This window comes from Anas platyrhynchos, chromosome 3, assembly GCF_047663525.1.
Source record: "Anas platyrhynchos isolate ZD024472 breed Pekin duck chromosome 3, IASCAAS_PekinDuck_T2T, whole genome shotgun sequence".
In the NCBI taxonomy this organism is placed as follows: domain Eukaryota; kingdom Metazoa; phylum Chordata; class Aves; order Anseriformes; family Anatidae; genus Anas; species Anas platyrhynchos.
In genome coordinates this window covers 77157926-77183100 of record NC_092589.1, presented here as the reverse complement: position 1 = coordinate 77183100, position 25175 = coordinate 77157926, and the positions used below count along the sequence as shown (strand labels likewise).

The 25175-nt window shown below is 39.6% G+C and overlaps 1 protein-coding gene across 4 annotated transcripts in view; it reads right to left on the bottom strand.

Moving 5' to 3' along the window:
• Window positions 1-22484, bottom strand: part of ASCC3 (activating signal cointegrator 1 complex subunit 3) — a 274883-nt gene extending 252399 nt beyond the window's left edge. For 2 of the 4 annotated variants that reach the window (XM_038176559.1, XM_038176561.1), the window contains exons 1-3: window positions 22352-22484; window positions 6554-6697; window positions 4655-4805 (exon numbers count right to left, since the gene is read on the bottom strand). In XM_038176559.1, the coding sequence (XP_038032487.1) occupies window positions 4655-4805; window positions 6554-6643 (241 nt within the window). In that variant the 5' untranslated portion in view covers window positions 6644-6697; window positions 22352-22484. Of the gene's footprint in view, window positions 1-4654; window positions 4806-6553; window positions 6698-20908; window positions 20983-22351 lie in introns of those variants that run through there. The other 2 variants (XM_072036159.1, XM_038176560.2) reach the window with 2 other exon arrangements.
• Between the last annotated feature and the right edge of the window lie 2691 nt (window positions 22485-25175).

Here is a 25175-nt window from a genome sequence, read left to right as displayed (position 1 = left end):
GTGGTTCAGCATCTCAGCATTAACTACATAGGAATCAAAGGAAAAAGTCTGAAAATTTGCAGACTTAAATTTGGCTGCACAAACCACACTTACATTCCTAATGTGCAAAAACATTGTTATTCACAATGTTGTTAGTGTTGCAACAGAAGTAGACAGTATTAAACTAAAAGAGTGCTAATACTGAAAGATTCTAGAGAAGTCTCTTTGGTTTATTAGGTGCTAACTCTTAATTACCAGTGCCTTCTATTTGTGGAAACATCTCCCAGGAAAGTATTCTCCCTCCCCTCCAAATATAATGAGCCAGCAAAGATGGCAAGGAATGCTACTCTTTTCTTTTTTTGCCAATCACATCATTTCAGTAACTGACGTTTTCCCCATCAAGTAAATCAATATTACAGCATCCATAGCCTAGGCTGAGAATTTATTTCCTTCAAATTATGTTCAAATAGCATACATTACTTTTCCAATAGTACATTTCTGATGACGATGATGGGAACATTACTGTCCGCTCAGTCTGTGTCTCAGTCACCGTATTCTGTTCTTCTGGCTTGTGTCACCATAACATTATGTATTTTTATTGAGAAGCATCTGAGTTGATGGTTTCTTTCTAATTAAGTCAAACTAAATAATCATGCATTTGTTTTCATCTGTTTTTTCCTTTCCACTCCATCACACAAAAACTTACTGCTATTTCTTTAAAGTCTTTAAATTTGCTCTACCACACTGTACCTACCATTGAAGTTTGGAAAAAATAATGCTCTTGCCAAAAAATAATGTTCTTCCATCAAACTGGAAATAAAAAAAATCATACAACAAATACTTGTTTCTGTCAAGAAAGACAGAAAAACACAGAAAACGTTAAGTCTGCCAAATTATTTTCATGAATAACACTGACAGCTGTGAAGGTCAGATACTCATTTTGCTTAGAAACTTTTTTCTACCATCAGACATTTTGTCCTACTCGCTATACTACCTATGGTTTTACCTTTTCTGTTGCAAACTTTATGGTCATCATTAGGTATGTCAGCCCTAACTTAGCCAATATTTTTCTGTAGTACCTCTTTGATTAAATTATAACCAGTGGATATTTAAAACAACTGTGAAGATCTCCTCCCCCTGTTCTAAATTGCTTGTTATAGATATAAATATTCAGATTAAAGGAAAATGACACTGCCAAATCTCTCTGCAGCTCTGATTTACACAGTTTGCTGTGCCTGATTGGTACTTGAACCAGATCCTTATTTAAACTTCAGTTTTCATCACCTGAGTCTCACGTTTATGTACAAAGTGCATCTTGAAATGTTTTCCAGATGAGCAATATTTCTTCAAACATACACACTGAGTAGCAGATTACATTACTTACAAAAAAAATACCATAATATCTAAAACGAAGACAAATAAGTAAACTAATCATGTGATCATAGATTCATAGAACAGTTTGGGTTGAAAGTGATCTTAAAGACCACCCACTTTCAACCCCCCAACCATGGGCAGGGACACCTTCCACCAGACCACGTTGCTCAAAGCTCCATCCAGCCTGGCCTTGAGCACCTCCAGGGACCGGGCATCCACAGCTCCTCTGGGCAACCTGTGCCAGGGCCTCACCACCCTCTAAGTAAAGAGTTTCTTTCTGATGTCTAATCTAAATTTACCCTCTTTCAGTTTAAAACCATTACCCCTAGTCCTACCACGACACTCTTTGATGAAGAGTTCCTCCGCAGCTTTCCTGTAGGCCTGCTTTAGGTACTGAAAGGTTACTATAAGCTCTCCTCAGAGCCTTCTGTTCTCCAGGCTGAACAAACCCAACTCCCTCAGCCTCTCTTCACAGGAGAGGTACTCTGGCACCTTGATCATCCTTGTCGCCCTCTTATAGATTTGTTCTAATAGGTCCATGTCCTTCTTGTGCTGGGGGTACCAGAGCTGAATGCAGTGCTCCACGTGGGGTCTCATGAGAGCAGAGCAGAAGGGGAGAATCACCTCTCTCACCCCACTGGCCATATTGCTTTTGATGTGGCCCAGGACGTAGTTGGCTTTCTGGGCTGCAAGTGCTTATTGCCAGCTCATGGCGAGCTTCTCATAAGCCACATGTCAATCAATTTTGCTGGCTAAGTAAAAAAAGCCACTATAGAAGAGTTGTATGAGTCACCTGAAGGGAAATGCATTTGAAGTTCAGATTCACCAAGATAAAATATTTTGCATATAGTAACAAATTATGTTTCTATAATAGACTTCAAGGCTTTTAATCATATTTGTGACAATTTATAATGAAGTTATTTTTGTTGTTGGAAACTGTCCTATTTCTGTCTGTCATCAAAAAAAAACGTCAACCCTCAAGCTACAAGGATGATGTTAGGTTGAGTACATTTGTAGCAAAACAATAGGACAAGGGGTAGCAGTTTTAAACTGTAACAGGAAAGATTTAGATTAGATATAAGGAAGAAATTCTTCGCTCAGGGAGTGATAAGGCACTGGCACAGGTTGCCCAGAGAAGCTGTGAGTGCCCCAGGACCAGATTAGATGAGGCCCTGAGCAACCTGATCTAGTGGGAGGTATCCCTGCCCATAGCAGAAGGTTGGAACTGGATTGTATTTAAGACACTTTCCAACTCTAACCATTCTATGATTCTGTGATTCTATGAAAACTGGAAACCAACTGGGAAAAACTAATTACAGATAAATTCTTTATTTGCGAGGTAAAAAGGGCAGAAAAATGGAGTGGAAAGAGATGAGAAAAGGGGAACAAAGCATTCTAATCTTGTAATTTGAACACTGCAGGGGTAATCGTTAGGCAGTCCTGCAACTGACCACCACAAGCTGAAGCAGAACAATGACACAATGTGTTTGTCTGACCATATTACATTTCAAACCTGCTACCGTGGTAAGGAGGAGTAGGGGCTGAGGAGTTGGCTACCTTTACATGCTAGCAAGGGGACATGTGGGACAGATTGGTCAAGCACCCCATAAGACCATGTCAGTGTCTGTTTCCAGTCTGGTGATGCTGATATCTTTCTAACATGCTAATGTCATTCTAAAAAAAAAAAAAAACCACATCTGAATTGATCAATTCATGGAAGAGAAGTCAGCAAAAGAGAGCATCGCTTAAAAATGACATCAGTAGCATGCTATTAAAATGGAGTGCTGAGAAAAATCTCATTAGCCTTTCTATATTCCTACATGTGTTGATCAGACATTTCTAGTCCATATGCACAAAACAATTTTTTGAAAAGAATTATCTTAATAGCTATATTAGTGCTATAATCACAGGATTCTCCTTACCAACACAGCTGTGTCTGAAACCTGCATTTATTATCTCAGCACAGCAATAAAATTTCTTAAGAGCTAGTAAAAGAGCATGAACTGTGTCAACATTCTCTAAAGGAAAAAAAAAGTTAAAAAGATAACATTAATTATCAATACAGATGGCATCTTTTCCATACTAACATTAAACATAAACAGTTGATGCAAACCAGGAAAAACTACATTTAGACTATGGAGCAGATGCACACCAAAGTGTCCCATGCATCCAACGTGATCTGATGTCTGATTTATTTATTTATTTTTTAGAATACTGTAGCTACCTCCCTGAACACATTTCATCCCAGGGAAGCCATCGTCACCATAGCCAAAAAAAAAAATGGGCAAACGCATTCAGGAGTTAGGGCACAGTGAAGCACAAATATTTTGCACAAACAGGAGACAAAACACTGAACTGGGAGCTTACTGCTACCCTTGAGGGAGTAGGAGTCTAGTTGGACACCTAAAGGTAGGTATTTCATCATTAATAAGTTACTTCTTCTCTGCCTAAACCTCATTAGATTGTTTTTTCTAAGCCCCAAAGATGGCTCATACCATACCTTGCATGGCTTTCCCCAAAACCTTATGTATCACCAGTGTCAGCTGAAAGACATGCACCAAAAGAGAGGTACCCGTGTTGAAGCAGAGGTGGCCCATCCTAGAGGTGTCTCTAAAGATGGGCAGTCCTGGATAGATAGATAGTCTCTAAAGAAAGACAGGCAGCCACATGCTTAACTACTGGCCTGAAGAGGTTAAATTTTGTTACGAGCACAAGCATTACTGTTGTATTAGCAAAAGCGTTTTAAAAAAAATTAAGTGTAAATTTGTAAAACTAACAGATCACCATGCTTATGACATGGAAAAAAAAAAAAGAACCACAAAGCAGATGAAGTTTAGAATACATACATCTTCAGATTAATTTAAAATTTGTTTGTCAGTGATTTAAGAGATACTTAAAATTTTTCTTCTGATGACTTGCTAAAGCAAAAAACTCTTTCATCGCACCCAATTTTTCAGGATACCTATCCTATGAAATTAAAGCACGTAACACCAAGATTGTCCTTTCCTGCATGTACAGCCATGCCAAAAGAAGCTGTTGCTTTTGCTTATTTAAGGTGGATCACAAACCACGCCACACAACAATGCTATCAAAAACATGCATATAAACAATCATATTTTAAAATAAAATAGAAAACCACATTATGCATATAGTTGTCAGATTAACTGGAGCTTCAAAGATATATCAGAGCAAGACTACAGTCAAGGTAGAACTGAAACTGCAACAGTACACAAGTATGCAAGCAGACAGCAGCTTAAAAAAAAACACACTGTTGTTAGACAATTAGAGAAACAAAACCTACCTATTTGTTTTGCAGCTTGTAGTATAGTTTTCAAATCACCATTTACAGTTTGGTATTCTTTTTTGTCTAAATTGTCGTCAACAAACTTTATTATCTTCTTCCAAGTAAGATCAGACTTCAACAATTGTTCGTGTAGTTTTAATCTTTTTGCCTGAAAATAGAAAAGATTTGAATTTTTTTTTTATTATTACAAATTGGTATATGGAAGTTACCTTAAAAAAAATAGATAAACAAAGCTTTCCAATTGCATTCAGCGTTTTGTAACAATTGCAAAGAGCTTCTCTATTACCTGTTCTTTTATCTCTTTCCTGAGAATATGCAAGGAGGAAGATACACACAAATTACTTTACTGGCTCCAATGAAAACTCTCCAGAAAGCCAAACTCCTGAAAACTCTATAGAGATCTCACAGAACGGTTGAGGTTGGAAGGGACCTCTGGAGCTCATCTGCCACAAGCCGAAGCAGGGACACAGTGCATATTGCCCTTGACCACATCAAGGCAGCTTTTGAAGATCTCCAAGAAGGGGGACTCCACAACATCTCTGGGCAATCTGTTACAGTTTTCCATTACTTGCACAGTGAATAAGTGCTTTCTGATGTTTTGAAAGAACTTCTTGCGTTTGTGCCCCATCTCTTATGCTGGCACTGGGCACCACTGAAAAGAACCTCGCTATGTCCTCTTTACATCCTCCCTTCAGCTAGACATGGCTAAGCCCCCCTTGATCCTTCTCTTCTCCAGGCTGAACAGTCCCAGCACTCTCAGCCTGTCCTCATGCTCCAGTCCCTTGACCATCTTGGTGGCCCTACATTGTATTCTCTTCACTATGTCCATGCACTGGGGGGTCCAGAACTGCACACAGCAATCCACCTCTCGTGACCTGCTGATGATACTTTGCCTAATGCTGCCAAGCTGCTTTGCCTTCATAGCAGCTAGGTTGCATTGTTGGCTCAAAGTCAACTTGATGTTCACCGGGACTCCCAGGTCCTTTTCTGGAAAGAAGACCTTTCCAGCAGGTCTTCTTGCCCCCAGCATGTCTTGGTGCCTGAAACTGTTCCTCCCCACATGCAGGACTTTGCATTTCTCTGTATTGAACTTCAGGAGATACTTGTCAGCCCACCTCTCCACCCAGAGGAATGTCTGCATGTCTCTCTGGTGAGACAGCCACTCCCCCCACAGTTTTGTGTCATCCACAGATTTACTGAGTGTGCACTCTCTCCATCACCCAGATCATCAACGAAGATGTTAAACAGATGTAGTGACTCCTGTGTGTACTCCTCTCATTACTGGCCTCCAACTAGACTTTGTACCACCAACTACTGCCCTCTGGGCCCAGCCATTCTGCCAGTTTTCAATCCTGTCTGCTCTCCCAGCCCATACTTCAACAGCTTCACTATTGGGATCTTACACGTGACAGTGTCAAAGGCCTTACTGAAGTCCAGGAAGACAACATCCCCTGATCTCATCCATCAGGCTGGTGATTTCATTAAAGAAGCTTATCAGGTTGGCCAGGCATGACCTCTCCTCCATGCTGACTACTCGTGAAGATTTTCTTCTCCTTCATGTACCTGGATATGATTTCCAGGCCAAGCAGTTCCATCACCTTCCCAGAGACTGAGGTGAGGCTGACCAGCTTCTAGCTCCCTGGATCCTTTTTCTTGCTCTTCTTCAATATAAGAGTGACATTTACTTTCCTCCAGAAAACCTCCATTTTCAATTCCCTGGATTTCAAGTTCATTTCACATATTCCCACAATGCATATATTACTTCAATGCAATATTTTTTCAAAAATAAAAAGTACCTAAATTCAGCATCACTAACTTTATTCTAAACACCATGCAATTCTTACTATATACACTAATAATTTATAATTATACTTTGAAAAAGAAATAAATATTTACCGTTAAGTCAGCTAATTCTTCATTGTAATCATCATGTTTAGTGACATTTGAAAAGGAGCGTAGAGCGCCTGTAAGCCGAGGCAAGGCCATCTGTTACTCACTCAGTGATCCATAGAACAAGAAATTAAATCCCTGTTCAAGCACCTAGATGGGAACAAAAAGAAATAGCATGGCTTTGTTAATGCTACAAATACAATTTCACATCAGAAACTTGAAAAACCTTTTTAAGCAAACAAAACTTGGCTGGAATCATGACTAAAGAAGTAAAAAACGTCTCTCAAAAACGTTTACAAGCAAGATTCAAGAGAAGGGACATGACAGGCACAGACGCAAGGTGGTTACTCTCAGCATGTTCTACTCCCTATTCCCTAAAGTTATCAGCAATGAGGCACAGTGGCAATTATTCCTTTAACACTACCAGCACTAGAGTACGGTAATGAAATCTAGGTAATTGAACTTTGGCTCCAAGCAGCAGTAAGTGATTACCACCTATGTGAAGGTCTCCTCTGAACCAGAATGCACTGGTGGTTTTCAGGTCGTTAACAGCCTCCAGCGCTGATGAAGGGACATCGTTTTTGAGGACTGCTTAACAATTTTTTAAATAGAAAAACAAAGAAAATCAAGGAAAAAAAAAAGGATCATAATACATGTATCACTGAACAAGAGAAAAAGAAAAGAAGTGCCACCAGAAAACCTGGAAGAGAATGCCTCAGGATGTTTTCATCTCGCAGGTAAGCACGCACACAGCACTGTACTCTACAGGACTACAGCCCACCTCTGCACATTCTTATTTCTTACAAGAAACAGGCTTACAGCAAAACACAGCTGTTGTCCATCTCAACTTGCATTTGTTCCAAGCCTTTTACAGAAACTACTCTCAAAGTTCCTTCATTTTGAAAGGTGCCCATAGCTGAATAGTTTAATGAACTCTAATGCATAGCTACAATTTCTGGTGGTAGCAGAAAGATACAGATTTATATTATTCTTGAAACAATTAATGATACCATTACAAACCTAATGATCTGCAGCATTCTTAGCATGCCTGAAGACCATCAGCCATCCAGAAATTAAATAACTTTGAAAAAAAAAAAAAAAGAATTGCTAAAAAGATTTTTGAACGTTCACACACTGCACTCAACTCCCTGCTTTAATCCAATTATCTTTAACATTTTTCTTCATCTAATGACCCCATTTGTATTTTAGCTATCAACTTTGCAATACAGCACAAAAGCAAATCCAGACGCAGCGTTCCAGTCACAGACAGAGAAATGTCACTGACTTGCCATGCATCTTTGCTTTCTGACCTAACATTAAGTTGCTTTTTCTAAAAAGCTATCACAACAGCTGATATTCTGGAGACAGGTGCTATAATATGGAGCTACAGAATGTGAAAATGTAGCATTAAAATAAAACAACAGCCTTTTGAAGGGGATAAAGAGGATACGTTTAAATTCAAGCCTAGAAGCAGACAGAGCCAAGCATTTTTTTTATTTTTTTATTTTTAAAAAAAAAGACATTCAGTGGATATATGACATGTCACATCATGCCAGCATAGCTCCTAGTGAAAACACAGTCATCATTATCAACACAGCAGAGAACTAGTGTCCAAAATTCAAGGGAATCTAGTCCTACCCAACAAAAAAGGGAAATCACTCATACTGCTCCAACAACATCATTGCCATTAGCTGCTAAAAATGACATATCGCCTATTTATTTTATACCTAAACACAAATACCTTTTTCTATAGAATTATGGTCCTTTACAATAAGAAAACTACAATTATATGATTGTACATTACTGAAATTACCCTTTTTGAAATAACATGCACAGTAATTTATGAAAGTCAGAATCCAGTTTAAAAAAAAGTTCACATTTCAGACTGATTTTCAAGAGATTTAAAATTTCTCCAGCAGGCCCATTTGCTAGGAAACCAATTTTTAAAGGAGTGTTTCTTCCTGATTTATTAATTAATTAATACTTTCTGAAATAAAATACCTGGTACCTTAGAGAATGAGTAAGGGCATACCTCCCTGAGCACAGACTCAGTCAAACAGTCAAATACAGCCCAGAAGCCCCATAGTTGAGTCCACATTAATAAATTCTGCTTTATGCTCACCTACAATTTACATTTTCTTAAAACAAAAAAAATAAAATAAAAATAATAGGTTTGCTGTTTTCACATAAAGCTTCCTGATAGATATACCTACCTTTAGACTGTATCAGCTACTCCTTCATCTTCCACAGCCACCTTAAGACTAACAAAATCCTCCTGATTTGACAGAAGTGAATATATTTGCCTACAGCTTGATCTGAAACATCTGTACTACCAAATGATCCTGCTGGGTTTGGAACAAGGACCTAAAAGGTAGCAGCAATTAAATCCTATTTGCCAGGGCCCATATATAGAGATGCAAGATGAACTACCATGCCCCTGACTATTCCCTACAAAAAAGTCACCTTTTTATATGTTTGTAGAGTGACAAGTAATATGGGAATTCAACATTGAGACCAGTATAAACTTACGTGGTAAAAATATTGGGTTTTGCTATTCAGACACATTCTGCCATTATTGCTTTTTTTTTTTTTTAAGAAAAAAGGAACAGAAGTTCAAAGACACCTAGTGCTATCTCAGATTTCCTCTCTTTTTTAAAACAAACTTATCTTTCCACTAAAGTTCTGTTTGTAAAGCAGAAAAAGCAATATCCACCTTTGTAAACCACTGTAAAGATGAGAGGCAATATCTTTTAAACTTTATTTTACTTCTTTTTAAAATAAATATGATTTTAACTTTTAAACTTTTTATGTGGAAAAATAAAAGATAAAAACAGATTACACTCAACTAAAAATGTAATTCAAGAAACCATTCAAATTTTATTGTTTGAAGATAAACCTAACAGTAAACATGGATCTCAGCAGGTGTTTTTTTGTTTTGTTTTTCCACGTTAAATTAAAAATCTAAAAACATTGTTATCACTATTACAGATCTAACTAATATTACTGGAGAAGTTTTCCAATTTATATTTTCACCATTTAAGTTTTACTACCACTCCTGGCCTTCCTATTTTTTTCTGTAAGCAAATAATGGAAGCATTTCAGTCTTCTCCACTGAAATGTTACAGTGATTATGGTCAAAGAGATTTAAACATTTGTTTTAATTCCAACACTCTAACAAAGCAAGCCAGCCTCCAGGTAGGGTTAAGACTTAGATGCCATACTTCATTTACCAAGTTTAACAAAATCTTTGCTTACAAATGAGGGAATAACATAACATTAAAAGAATTACAGGTAAAATGAGCAGTTAGGCTATCCTGAAGCACCAGCTGCTGTATCCTCAAGTAGCTCGTTATGTCTCTTAAAACCTCACAGCAGTCATTTTATTTAAACTATTTAAGGAATGTTAAGCCATTTTACCAAGTTTTTGCCTACACTGCCTATAAGTTTAAATTATTAGCAAGTTCTTTGCTGTCTCTGTAAACTTTTCCATTTATAAAACCAGAAGTTGTTACTATTGGTTTCTAAACTAATCAAAGAACACTATAAAGAAAAATGGAGGCTTCTTTTTTGAAGAAAAAAGGCACCAGCAAATATTAACAGGTTTCTGTGGACCAAATAGTAGGTGAATGAAATGACATTTTCACTTCCACTTGTCAGAGTGGAATAATTTCAGATGAAAAGGAAGCTGAAAAGACAAATGATAGTTGAAAAAAAAAAAAAAAAAGGATTTTAAAACAATGAGGACATTTGTATTATATTCACTTCACTTAAACTTCTTATCCAAGCATGTTTGATGTAAACAGTGCAAATACAGCACCTAGCAATAAAACTGATAGCTATGGAAAACGATCGTTTAATGGGATCTAGGAAATTAATTGTAAATGGCAGGACAATGCAAAATACTACAGCAGTAATATTTTCCAATTTTTTATTTTGCACCTACAGAAGCTGTGCTATATCATGTATTAAAAATTGTATACTTTCAGACATCTAGTTTTCTGTAGAAGGAACAAATATCATAATGGAATTCTTTTAAGTTGTTTGGATTGAACATTGCTGATCTCCACTCAAGACCTGGTCAGTTTTTGAAAGGGAAATGTCAAGACTAAGGGATATGTACTCAGGAAGAAAGCGTGGCTGCTTGATACATGGCATTCATCTCAGTCAATGCTGGAATTGAAACAAATGCTTCAGCACAACAAAGAAGCAGAATTGTGCCTCCGTATGCCATCCACCCCTCCCCTTCTCCCATTAGAAGGGCTTTCAGGTATGCACATTACTCCTTTCAGGATATCAAAAGGTGTTCTCTTATAACACTTTACTTCAAAACATTAGTGAAACAGATCTGGAAGGGTGAAGTGACCTTATATTATATAAAGGGAAAGAATAGATATATCTACACACCAAAAAATCCTTCAATACCCCAAAGAGAAAAACAAGAACCAGAAAGTAATCATACCAGACAATGTTCTTGTGCAAATAAAGCTAGTGGCATTGCACAAGAAGCCTCTAAATGGAACATCGTAATTGCAACAGGTAAGAGTTTTAATATTCCATCTCTTCTAGAAAGATTTGTTAAACACTTTCTATACAAAAACAAGTGAGCACCTTTACGCAACCAGACAAATTAACACAAAGAATTATCAATAGAATCAACTTCACTGTGCAATTATGTACATTTCGTGTGCATAACAGAAAATTTTGCATGAACATAGACAACTGCCAGGAACCACTGGTTTCTAATACTGGCCCCTAAACATAACTGGAGGTATGTGGTGTTTTTATCCTGGTGGGCAGCTGAACTCTACCATAGCCACTCTCTCATGCCCTGCTCCTGTGGGTGCTCTCCATGGGCCGCAGCGTCCTCCAGGCCACATTCACCTGCTCCACTGGGGGCTCCTCCATGGGCTGCAGCATGGAGATCTGCTCCATGCAGGACCCATGGGCTGCAGGGGGACAGCCTGCTCCACCAGGGACCTCTCCACAGGCCACAGGGGAACTTCTGCTCCATGCCTGGAGCTCCTCCTGCTCTCCTGCACTGCCCTTCAGGTCTGCAAGGCTCCTTCTCTCACATTTTCCTCACTTCTCTCTCCCAGCTACTGTCACACAACAGTTTCCTGTCCCTGTGTCCCCTCTCCTCCCCCCACCCCAACTCACTCGGCTCTGGCCAGCAGCAGGTCCCTTTGGAGCAGTCTGGAGCTGGTTCTGATCTGACATGGACCAGCTGTTGGGCTCTGCTCACAGGGGCCACCCCTGCAGTCCCCCTCCTACCAAAACCTTGCCACATACCCCAAGCAAGGTACAAACCCTACACATACTCCCAAAGTCTGCCTACCTGTCTAGATTAATCTCAAATAATAATCAAACTGAACTCTGCTTCTAGGCAGGTCTGAGGCGAAGCTCCTAAGCAATCAGAAACAAGACTGGAAAGCAGAAACAGTCTTCAGCTCCATTACAGACAAAGTTTGACAAATTCTTTGTTAGAAGATCTACTGTCCTCATCTTGAATCCCCAACAAGCATCCCAGTTATGAAATCATGAATCTGTACAGGGAAATTCTCATTTGGAATACTGCCCCAAAGAGCTTTATGTGATACTCTGGACTCGTACATATGTACTTTATTATTATTAGAGTACCTCACATGTCTACTGCAGTTATGTTTACAACACACATATAAGATGACATTAGAACACTTACAGAGAAGTACCACACAAAGCTGCTTCTTTCTAACATATCTAACAACATTCTTCTATGTGAAACCACCTAGGTGTGAAAAGGTTTTTGAAAATCTGTGCCTGAATCATACTGGAAGATTCAAGCTTATCTTATGACAGGAACCTGGATGAGATTTAGTCCCTGAGCATAGTACCTACTGTCATTTGAGACCCTTTGCAATACCTAAGATACCTGCATGGCCAGTTAATATGATGCATGACTTGGGAAGTGTCTATGCCCTCACAAACAGGTGCAGGATATGAAATACTATGAGGTTTTAAAATCAGCAATAGGTGTTTATTTAAGCACCTGAATCACTTATCAGATTTACAGACAATTAAACAAATGCCCAGAATACTGTATAAACTTCCAGTTCTAAGGAACTAGAAGTTTATTATCCACTCAATGCCATTATTATCCTTCATAATTAACTCTAATCTACTTCAAAATACATTTTCAATAGGCCTCAAGGTTGGAATTGAATGATTCTGAATCTGGAGCATCTCCCCCAGATGTTTCTGAAGAAAATACAAAGCTTTCCTTTTAAGAAAAGTACAGGTATTTTATTATTTTAGAAGCATCTCAGTACAGTAAAACAAAAGACCAAGCCAAGTACACTATTACTCAAGACCCTGACTGTACACTATTATTCAGGACACAATGGAGAGGTGGTATGAGTACGATCGCTCTCTTACTGCACATTATCCTAAGCTGTAAGATTCCAAAAATAACCTTGAGAAAGCTCTGACTTCTTTCAGAAACTAAAATCAAAACAGTATTATGGGATGACCTAGAAAATAGTTTTTAAGTGGCATATAACCACCCACTAGTTGCCATCAACTTTAAGAAAGCTATGCTCCTATGAAACAATAAACCAAACATCTAATGCAGGTGTCCTTGAAGCACTGACCTTCTTCCCAGTCCTAGAAACTGAGTGGCCTCACAGCTAACGCGCCACTGCACAAAAATAAGAGAACCAGTATTAGTAGCCTTAGCACCCAGAAGCTGCAAACACACTACAGCACATATAGCCAGCCATGTTATTGCACATGTTTGTTTGGTATCACACGTGATTTTGATAAACTGATCTTAACAGACAAAAAAAAATCTGCATATGTGGACAAGTCCACGTACATCAGTCTTGGAAGATATATTTCTGAGACTCAATTGACAAACGCCACATTAACCATCGGAAAATGATTAATCATTGGACAATGGTTTTTGTTTCTAACTTTGACTGGAGGAGTTGTGTCACTGTTTGCACCACCAAAATCACAATGAACAAGTTGGTTGAATAACATTCTCTCTGGTGCTTTATGACATTGCTACTTTATACACTGCTGAATTCATCATCCAAAAAAAAAAAAAAAAAAAAAAAAGATGTCCAAGAATTGCACTGACTTATAGGTAAAGTGGCAGGTATCATTAGTTACATGAGAAATGGATCACAAAATTCATGCATGGTGTAAAATGAACTCTTCATTTTCACAGAAAGTCATTGGAAGTTTGTATCGCTTGGAAAGACAGGATGTCAATTTTGAATTAACTGTCTTAACATATATCAAGAGGCCTTGTCAAGGGCTTCTGTAGTAATTAGTTATGGTTAATAAAAATCATTGCACCTTGCAAGCAACTCATTGTACTAGTACAAGCACAGCACAACTGAAACCAAGATTCACATTTGATCTTTAAGAACAATTGTTCTACGAAAGCACCAAAGCAGGACTTCTCATTTACAGAGAATATTAAAACATTTTTGTGTCCAGTGATTTCTTCAATAAAACTGGTAATAATACAGGTAATGCTGGCACAATCTGGGGGGGGGGGGGGGGGAAGCAAGTACTTCAGAACAAACTGCAATTATTTTTCAAAACAGAAATATGCAGATTTTTAGACCACTTCAGAAAGAAGTTATAGATTCTACAGTACTGCTAAGTAATGTACAAGAAAACTAATTTCATTGTCGTGTACTAAAAATACAGAACTGACTCTCAACGGAAACAAGTTCTGGCCAACTTTGGCTATCACTAAATGAATAATTCCCAGAATTATCAGCTATAAATATGTTCATCCTATTTCCAGCACCTTTTGTGAGAGTCAGAATTTTCATCAATGATAGTAATGAAGAATACAGAAATATTTAGAAAATGATCCATTACATGTAAATAAAAATAACCAAATTGCGCACACAAACGTATTAATTTCATTACAATGATGCAAGTAATATTGTGTAACTTGTTTGCTATAGTTAGCAACATTTGGATTTATTACATTCATTTATGTCTATAACATTTTTCTTAAAAACAAAACAAAAAACACACACACAGAAAAAAAATTATTTACTTTCTCTACCATTCAGCACCCTGATTGAAACTTGTTACAGTTTTTGAGAAGAGGCAGAAAATTATGACAGAGTTTGAGTAAAACTCTCCTAGATAGCAACATCAATAATCTTCCCCAGACAGTTGAGTATATTTGAGTAGGGCAACTTTTCTTATTAACATGTAATTGTCATCAGGACACAATAACTGCATACATGTTTCATTACAAAGATACAGTAAATGCTTTCCTAATGATACACAGCAACTGAGAGCTGAAAGCTGTGCATTTTTCCCAGTTCACTTCCTTAACAACTGTTCTAATTTTGAATGTGCTCAGAAGACTACGTAAACGTCACAGACCAGATAAGCATCCCTTGAACATTACTCACAGAGCTACTGTGTCTTAAATCCTGTTTCAATACCTCAAACATACATATGTAAGTTTTCTCAGGATTGAGTAGATTTTAGCACTATATTACCCTCCGTCTAATATTCCTCCTGAAGTCTCCATCAGCTTTTGTTACCGATGTATCCAACTGCCAAAGATTTGCAGTTCCCAGTAATTTCTAATGTTCCTGAAAAACGTCATGATTTAAGCATACACGGAATCCCATGCTTGTTAACAAACCTACCTGGGAATGAAACAAAAATCACGATAACTTTCCCCAGTCCAATTTGGAGGTCAGAAACATGGAAGTTTGCCTTTCCTATCAGGAAGACACTCACATTCAAAATGGAGCTTGCTGTTTGACATAATAAGGTCAAATACTGAAGCGAAGGGCAAGATGCATACAGATTCTGAAAATCACCATATCAAGACAAACTTTTCCAGTTGAGGAAGAGCTGAAAGCCTGGCCCAAACAACCTCAGCAATTAAGTCACCTTCAGGGCTGCCTCCCTCTTCAGATCTTCCTCCTCCTGTACAGCAGGAACACACTGCTGCCCTGGGAACAAAGTTTTAGGGAAACCCAAGGTTGTATCAAACATACCAGAAGCTGACCCAAGGAGGGATACCTGTTTATTTTTTTATTTGGCTTGAATAAAAAATGATTATATTTATTTATCACAAAGAACCCCATATTTAAATAATTTAATGTCTTTAAGATGCAGAAAAAAAAAACGGTCAAAAATTTAGGCTAAAAATATATGAAAAAATGCAAGAAGCACCCTTTTAAGCATATCTATATAGCCTGAAAGCATGAGTACTTCTTTATAAGGTAGGCTTTTACAATACATAAATAAACATAAACGTTCACCTATTGAGTAGGTACATATTGTAATGAAATAGTGTCAGAGAGAATCCATTGCCTTCCTCTGAGCACGCAAATACTAAACGGGAACTTCAAACAGCACCTCAGCTATTTTATGACCAGAAAATGGTAGCTTCCTATTTGAAAATTTATTATTACACTTTAAAATAAGAACTAAGAAAAATAATAAGTGCTACGGTCCTGTAATATTACAGTGCTTGCAAGCTAAAATTGAAACAAACAGCTGCGCTGCCCACTCTTCCTGGGCTATCCGCCTGAAGGGCTTGCAAGCGTTGCAAGAGGCTACTCTGAGAAAGCCACCTGTATGGTTTCCTGTAGTGGTAAGACTGAACTCTCTCTTCACATGTCTTGTGAACATAAGAAATGTATGTTTGTTCCATGAGAACACAGGCAGAAGAAATAAAATTGATGCACAGTGTTACTGTTCTTGGCTGATAAACTGAGGAGGAAAATAACTCCGGTTTATCTCTAGCAATATGGTAAGGCTAAAGATTTGTTTCCAGTTGGGAAGTTTTTGAAATAGTTACATGTAGTCAAATTATGAAAAATTCCTTAAAATGTTTTAGACAAATTGTACTGTAAGAAATATCCACATGAGCCAAGATCCACCTATTTCATGATTAAAAGCTTTCGAACTTTCATGAACATTTAGCATGCCAGATATACAAACTGCGTTCAGATTTAAAGAATTAACTTCTAAAGACTCCTTAAAAACAAATAAACAAAAAAATGTCATAACAACAAGAAAATGACATAACCAAGCGTTATATTTATGCTCATGCTTCAGAGGCAGCAGCTCTGAGACCTGTCAATGGGCCAAGCAGTTTTCTGCCTGCAATTTTTAGCAGGGGCAGTGGTACCTGAGGAGGTAAGTTCTTCACTCTAACTTTTCCAGAGCCGTAAAAATTCAAAACATTAGAGCTGTACATCACCAAGTTTGTACTCCCCACTGTGTATTATCTTTTTCAGAGTTACTGACAACATTCTGTCTCCCTCCTGCCTAGTTATTTTCCCTTCCTTACACAATCAGCCCCCCGTCAGAATTTCACAGTAGCGTGTGTGGTCTGGCTGGGGTGGAGATAAGCCTTCATAGCAGCCCAAATGGTGCTGTGCTTTTCATTTGGGTGCTGTGCTTTTCATAAAACAGCAATGGCAACACGCCCATGCTCTGGCTACTGCTGCACAGTGCTTGCACAGCATCAAACCTTCTCTCCCCACCCTCCCCAGCAACTTTAGGAGCAGACACAGACAGGACAGCTGAAGCAAGCTATCCAAAGGGATATTCTGTACCCTATGATCTCATGCTCAGCAATAAAAACTCAGGCAAAGGAGGTACAGGACTGGGGGGGGAACAGTCATGGTTATGGCATGTCTTTCCAAGCAACCATTACACGTGCTGAGGCACTACTTGCCCTAAAGTGTCAGGCAGGTGCTTGACAATAGGAAGCAGTGAATTAATTTATCTCTTTGCTTTTCTTGGGCACAAAGCATTTGCCTTCCTTATTAAAGTGCCATTACCTTGATCCACCAGTCTTCTTGCTTTCCTTCTATTTACTTCCCATCCCACAGGAGAGGGGAGTGCACAAGAAGCTGGGTGGGTGCTTGGTTGCTAGCCATGGTCAACTCATAATTAATAACTGATTTCTTGAAAGAAATGGAAAAGTAAATTCTTCATAGATTCTCTCTACTTTTTTGTACTTTCAAAGACAAATTGCTCCCCCCTACAGCTGGGACTAAGAATATTCATATTTCTTTAATACATTAATCAGAATCAAGTTTCCAAATACAGACTCATAAAACAATTCTGTTCAGCATTCCTTATCAGTTTCAAAAAAGTGGTTGAGTTGACATAGTTTGTCCTTAAGTCTTACGAAATATTTGAGTTCATCACAGTCACTATTGTGCAAATTCATCTACTTATTTTCATAGTTTCCTCAAAATCTGATTTACAAATGGAAAACTGAAATTTACTCCACAGATCACCTGCTAAACTCTTCAGTCATTGACTCATCAGTCCGTGATTATCTGTTCTTACTTTATGACCAGCCTACGACTAATACTCAGGCCTGTAATATGAGATTCAGTTTCTTTTTCAGGTCAAACTTTCAATATGACTTTGGGCAAGCAAGAGTAACAGATGGCTCAGAGAAAATGCATGCCAGAGAATAAAAGATGAGAAAAAAGATGAGGGAGGTGTGTAGCCCATATCCCTAAGCCATGATCCTAAGTTCTGTATACAAGGAAAGGAGAAAGCCAGCAACTTATCCCTCCCTAGAATACATCAAATATAATAGTTCTCCATTTGCCTCTTAGACATGTTCTCTAGCATTAGGAAGATTCAAAAAACCGAAAAAAGAGCACAAGATTCTCTTCACATCTCAGAAAGATGTGCTCAGCTAGAAGCTGGCCACCAAACTCTAGTCCATGCTTTACCATACTACACAGAAGACATCAACTGCCCTTTCAAAGACAAACAAAACGCCCAAGCAGCCCAGAACACTGTTGCTTAAGTCTTCCCTTTCTCTCTAGCCTAATGGATTTTCAATAAATTATGCAAAGTTGTACACAAGTTCCCAGTGGAATATTCTATGCCATTTCAATACAATTACCTCAAGGAACAGAGGGCACAGGAATCTTCCCCACCACTGATTACTTCAGTAAGCACTGTTACCACAGAACCAAAGATCACAACCTCCATCACATCTTTGAAAATCTGCACAAAGTATTGTACTGGGTTGCCACAGCCAGCAGCCAAGCACCCACACAGCCGCTTGCTCACCCCCTCAGTGGGATAGGGGAGAAAGTACATAGAACAAAAATGAGAAGCTCACGATGGCTGGGTTATGGACAGTTTAACAGGCAAAAGATAGACATACACAAAAAAAAAAAAAAAAGCAAAAAAAAGAAACCACAGTGTCCCACAGGCAGAATATTCCCTGCCAATCTGCAAACTGGAGACACCTTAGGACCCAAACTCCCTCCTCTTCTTTCCTCCTCAACCTCAGCTTTCATGCTGAACTTGACACTACACGTCACCCAGCCTCTTGCCGAGCCTACTCACTGGGCAGGCAGAGTGGGAAAAAGAAAGCCTTGACGCTGTGCAAGCACTGCTCAGCAGCAGCCAAAACATTTGTGCATTATCAACACCGCTTTAGCCATAAATCCAACGTGTTATGGCTATGACGAAAGTTAACTCCAGCCGAGCCAGATCCTTTGTGCAAACAAAGATCAAACTCCTCAGGGAGAGGTGAGCGTAAAGAATGCTCTGACAGTAGATCCCTGTATGGGCTGTGCTTGCAACAAACATGAAATTGCTCATGTCTATAGTGTGATAAGGTGTTTTAAAAGCAAGAATGAGTAAATACAGAATGCCTAACTATTGTAAGAACATTTACATACGTATATATTCTTATACACATGTAAGAATAAGGAGGTACACAATAAAATTGAATGTTAGGTTGAAAACAGTATCAAATGGAAAGCCTTTCCTATGCAGAGCATAATTAAATCTGGGAATTCATCGTCACAACATGCCAAAAAGACTTGAAGTTCAAGCATGCTCAAGAAAGGATTAGATGAATTAGTGGAACTCATAACTTCGTAGATATTGAACCAGATGACTTAGAGGCAGCTCATCAGATATTTAAAGCACTGACTGCTGAAGGACAGTATGAATGCACTGTATGTTTTCTTTTTTTTTCCCCCAGCACATCTAAGCACCTGCTACTGACCACTAGAGAAGGCAGAACTCCATGGTAGACAAATACTTTGTTTGAAAGTTGGGAGGTCTGGGGTCAGATGACAACAGAGATTCTAAGGATTTTAATTTCAGATTTAGTAACCCCACGACTCTCAAACTGTGGGTCCAACCATTGGTTCCTTCTCTTCTTAGCTCAGACTTCATCTATCACATTTCTAACAACCCATTACAGATCTTTTGTTAAATGGATTTTAATCAGGTGAGTATATCCAAACTACAGAGTAGAGTTTGGTTTTAATTCTTCCTCTACACATCAAAGCATAATTTTGTTTAATAAATACTGTAGAGACTAAAAAGTGCCCAAAACCAACTTCACCAACTGTTACTAAAACACTCTACTAGGAAAATTTCCTTCCATGAGTCTGTATCAAGTCTTGTAGCGTTTATCTTTGTTATGCTCGCAGATTCTAGAAAGAAACATCAATTTAGAAAGATGCAGTGGAGGATAACAATAACGACCAGCCACAAGACAACACGAGACAACATTAGCTACTAGGAAAGATTTAACGAAAGTGAGTTAATTAAGTTACTGGGAAAAGAAACGCTGATAGCTTTCAAACGCATATGCAATGGCTGGAAAAAGGAAGGAACAAGAACATAAAAGTGTGCATTCCTCTTCTCAATTTAAAAACAGGTAACTTACGTAAGTACCACTTCAGCTTTAGCTTCAAAAGAAAACAACTCCATAAACATAGAAATGCTGAACAAAATACTGTTGTTTGACAATTTAATTCTCACCTTCTCTCTAATTTAGTGGAAAAGCATGTAATAGTGCTCCGATCTCTTCCAAAAGGCAAGCTAACTTCTCAAGAAGACCGATCAGGTCTACTGTGTAATTTACACAATTCATAAAGGTCCCACAACAAAGCACTGATGACCTAGATGGGATCGTGTCAGCATTCTACACAAAGGGGAAAAGAGTTCCTCCATATACTTGCACACCTAGATCCAGGACACTACAAGGTCACTCTACTATGTCCAGAAACAAGTCAGATACAAAGTAAATTGTTTTATTATGGTGTCTGCTGAAGAGCAGAATATGTTTACTTTAACTCAGAAGCTCATGTATACAATGTGGTCTTCTGATCAAAGCCAATTTGTATCCAAACTGACAGGGAGTTAGTTCATTTTTCCTAACAACAAGTATCTGTAACCTACCCCATGGATGTCTTAGCGCATCTCCTCCAGAAATGGAATTTTTAACTTTTTTCTACTACAGTAAAACATCAAGTAAAGTCTAAGCTTGAGTCCAAATGGGCTCAAAAAGTAAAGGTAACAAAAAAGTAAAACCACCTGCAATAAGCATCTTCAGAACTCTGCAGATTACTGGTTCCATTCCAACAGTACTATTTCAGTCAGTCCTTGAAAAAAAGATCGAAAGGGGTCTGTGCAAATGTAAGTATGTGGAAAACAAGATTCAAAAGCGATAAAAGCTCTCAAACAAGAAGGTTCTGTGGATTCCACCACAACAGGCACTCCTGAAGCACCTGAGCGGTCAGCTGTAGGACACCACTGACAGCCGCACGTTTTACAAGCCAAGCCATCAGCCTACCACTACCAACCACGATGAATAAATAGAATCATAGAATCATAGAATATCCTGAGTTGGAAGGGACCCTTAAGGATCATCAAGTCCAACTCTTGACACCGCACAGGTCTACCCAAAAGTTCAGACCATGTGACTAAGCGCACAGTCCAATCTCTTCTTAAATTCAGTCAGGCTCGGTGCAGTGACCACTTCCCTGGGGAGCCTGTTCCAGTGTGCAACCACTCTCTCTGTGAAGAACCCCTTCCTGATGTCCAGCCTAAACTTCCCCTGCCTCAGCTTAACCCCGTTCCCGCGGGTCCTGTCGCTGGTGTTAATGGAGAAAAGGTCTCCTGCCTCTCGACACCCCCTTATGAGGAAGTTGTAGACTGCGATGAGGTCTCCCCTCAGCCTCCTCTTCTCCAGGCTGAACAGGCCCAGTGCCCTCAGCCGTTCCTCGTACGTCTTCCCCTCCAGGCCTTTCACCATCTTCGTAGCCCTCCTCTGGACACTCTCCAACAGTTTCATGTCCTTTTTATACTGTGGTGCCCAGAACTGCACACAGTACTCAAGGTGAGGCTGCACCAGCGCAGAGTAGAGCGGGACAATCACCTCCCTCGACCTGCTAGCGATGCCGTGCTTGATGCACCCCAGGACACGGTTGGCCCTCCTGGCTGCCAGGGCACACTGCTGGCTCATATTCAACTTGCTGTCTACCACGACCCCCAGATCCCTCTCTTCTAGGCTGAATAAACCACAGTGAATAAATAAATTTTAAAAAAAAAAAAAAAAAAAAAAACACCCCACACGGCTCGGTTTTATTTGTTCGCAGCGCTCTGCGTTTATTAACCCCAGTACTCAGTACCGAAGCCACCCAACACGGCCAGCACCGCTTCCCACTTGACAGCACGCCCGTTACTGCCCCTCCAACGGCCGCACCCGGGTTAGCACCGACGGGGCGCGGAGCGGAGCAGGAGGGGCCGGCGTTTGCCTTCCACCGCCACGCCGCTGCCGGGCCAGGGCACCGCGCCGCGCCCGTCAGCTCCGCGGTGTCGGGACAAGGCCCAGCACCGGCCCCGGCCCCGGCCCCACCGCCCCGAAGCCGCCTGTCCCCACCCGAGGCCCGGCGTCGAGGCCCGGGTCCGCCGCCCGCCGCCGCCCGCCAGCCCCCGCCCGCCGCCGCCGCCGCCGCCCGACCCCCGGCCGCGCACCTGCCTGACGGCCGGCCCGTCCCGCTGCCGCAAAGAGCCGGCGTGGCGCGGCGCTGCCGTAAAGCGAGCGGGCGGGGCGAGGAGCTCCGCTCATGGCGCTTGGCCCTCGCTCACAGCGTGGTCTGCTCCGTACCTCACCGCGGTGCAGGTTGCCGTGGGTGGAGGTTTCCCTCTTCATTGCTTTTTTTCACGTCGCTGCGCGCTTGCCTCGTTCCCTCTCCCGTGCTCCTGGGGAGCGGGGTGATCCCAAGGCGCTGTGGTGAAAGGAAGCTGAAGAGCAGGCTGTGCAGACAGAGGGAGAAAGAAGAGCGAGGAACGTGTCATTTTAGGGCCAAACTACACTGAGGGGGAAAAAGATGCTCACTCTGAAGTGCTTGGATGCCTCTGCAAGTTCTAATGGGCTCCAAGAGGCTTCCAACTGGATCATTTTTAGCATTCAGATAATTTATTAAGAATTCTTAAGTACCTTTTCTGTTCATATGAAGCATATGACACCAGTTTATTCTAAGATCACAACTGCAGTCATATGTGTATGATGAAGTACTCTTTTCATTAAAAAACAAACAAAAAGTATATGTCTGTGTTTATTTGTACAGTTGAGGGTATTCAAAAACACACTCACCAAAAAGACAGTGACATACTCTGGCCCTTGCTGAAAATTACACAAAGCTTAGAGGAATCTTAAATATCTCGTGTTTGGTAGGTGGCTGCACGGAACAGGCTGTAGAGTTTTTAGAATGCTTTTAGTGATTCGCTAATAAAAGCACTGGAGTTTCCCAATTTTTACCAGTTCTATTTGGTCGTCATGTTATAAAACAACTTCATAGTGAAACTATGCAGGACTAGCAAAGAAAAAGTATTATAATTAGTCCTTTGTGAGTAGATGCTGAATACTTAAAGGGTTTCATTTTTTGTAGGATATTTTTTACAACCATGTTCTCAAAGTGAATATGTATGTTGTATAAATACAGTATTTTACATTTCTAGTGTGTGGATTTATAAGCTAAAGTTATATGTAATTAAAAATGAGCATCTTCAAAATACTCATGAATTCTTCAAATAAGCTGTTTATATTTTTAAGGAATGCTCTTATACTCTTTCTGAGCCCAGCTCTTCTTTGTAGACTAAGGCCTTGTCATCTGCATATTGTTTTCCCAAAGGTAGCAGGGGAAATTCCATCAAAAACTTGTGAGTCAAAGCTGTCACTTGCCAAATACTCCAGATCCACTCTTCTTTCCTGACTTCACATCACACATGACACATCACATAACAGCAACCTTCCAACCTAAAGAAACCAAGTTGTTTATTCTTATCAGAGGGGGAACTGAGGCAACATGATAATACTTTTCCACATGATAATACTTCCACTTGTAGATTGCAAAAAAAAAGTATGGTTTTGTAATAGAAATAGTGATATAGAGATACTTAGTAGTGCAGGGTACCATTAAGTTTCCTTTAGGATGTATTCTACAAAGCTCAAATTTGCAAAGGTGTACCTTAGCTTTGCAAGCTCATGTTACCCATGGATCTCATAAATTCACAGGCTTTATCTGTGTTGCACAAGATCTTATCTGTAGGCAAAAGAGAACTCCTTATATATACATCACCAAGAATTGACTTTCAATCCAATTATTGTTTAAAGAGTATAACAGTCCAAATTACGTACTAGAGAAAAGTCTCTCTCTTTTATAATGCAGCTAAAACCTTCCTAGTACCTGCCCTTTTCTTTTGTGTTACGGTCACCTTTCAAATGTTCCCATGGATCCTAAGGCTGTTCCTCTCAAGAAGAATGCAGGAAGGGTTTACAAGGTGTTGTCAGCATCATGAAGTCACAGAATTACAGAATGGCTGAGGTTGGAAGGGACCTCTGGAGATCACCTAGTCCAACCCTCCTGCCAATCTGGGTCACCTTGAGCACATGGCAGAGGATCACATTCATGCAGGTTTTGAATACCTCCAGGGATGGAGACTCCACAGCCTCTCTGGAGAACCTGTGCCAGTGCTCTGTCACCCTCACAGTAAAGTCCTTCAGGATCATGTTCCCAGTGGGGGCTTCTCTGCCAGGAGAGTGATGTTGATGGTTTCTTCCAACCCTGTCTTGTACTCTGGTTGTGTTTATACATTTTCATAACACAAATTACTTCCTTCTCACTGGCTCCCAGCTCATCTGAGTAGCACAGCAGCATTCCCAGCTCAGACTGACAGAAATGACTATTATTTTGTAGTCAACAACTGCCATAATTTGTCAGACATCTACAGTATGTAGTATTTACTGAGTGTAGGATTAAACAGGTCGTATGTTAGTCATTTGACTAAACTGTTAAAGCAAGATAAAGCTCAGACTAAGGCAAGCATGGACAAATTCTGAGACCCTGCAATTTCAGGTCAATACAAAGATTGAGGTCTTGTACTAATGGGAATATATAATAATAATAATAATAATAACAATAATAATAAATCACATTTACTAGCTTACATTTGTTCCACATCTTGGAAAATACTGAAAATTTACATTTTTGTTGCTCTTTGGTTTTGATTTGATTTGGTTTGTTGTTGTTTTTTTTTGACATTCACTCTCCAGCAGACATTGCATGCAGAATATGCATGCATAAACCTTGCTACGGGCCTTACTATGACCTAGCTTTCACAGACCTTAAATGTAGAAAAGGTTGTACATACTAAGTTCTACAACTGTTCCAAATTTAAAATCACTTTTTAAACAAGTATTTTAATTAAGTAGCCTACGCCCTCAGTTGTATTAATACTGAATGTATCAATAAGGTGATGTTTTACAATAAAGCTCTTATCTGCTAGATTTTTTTGT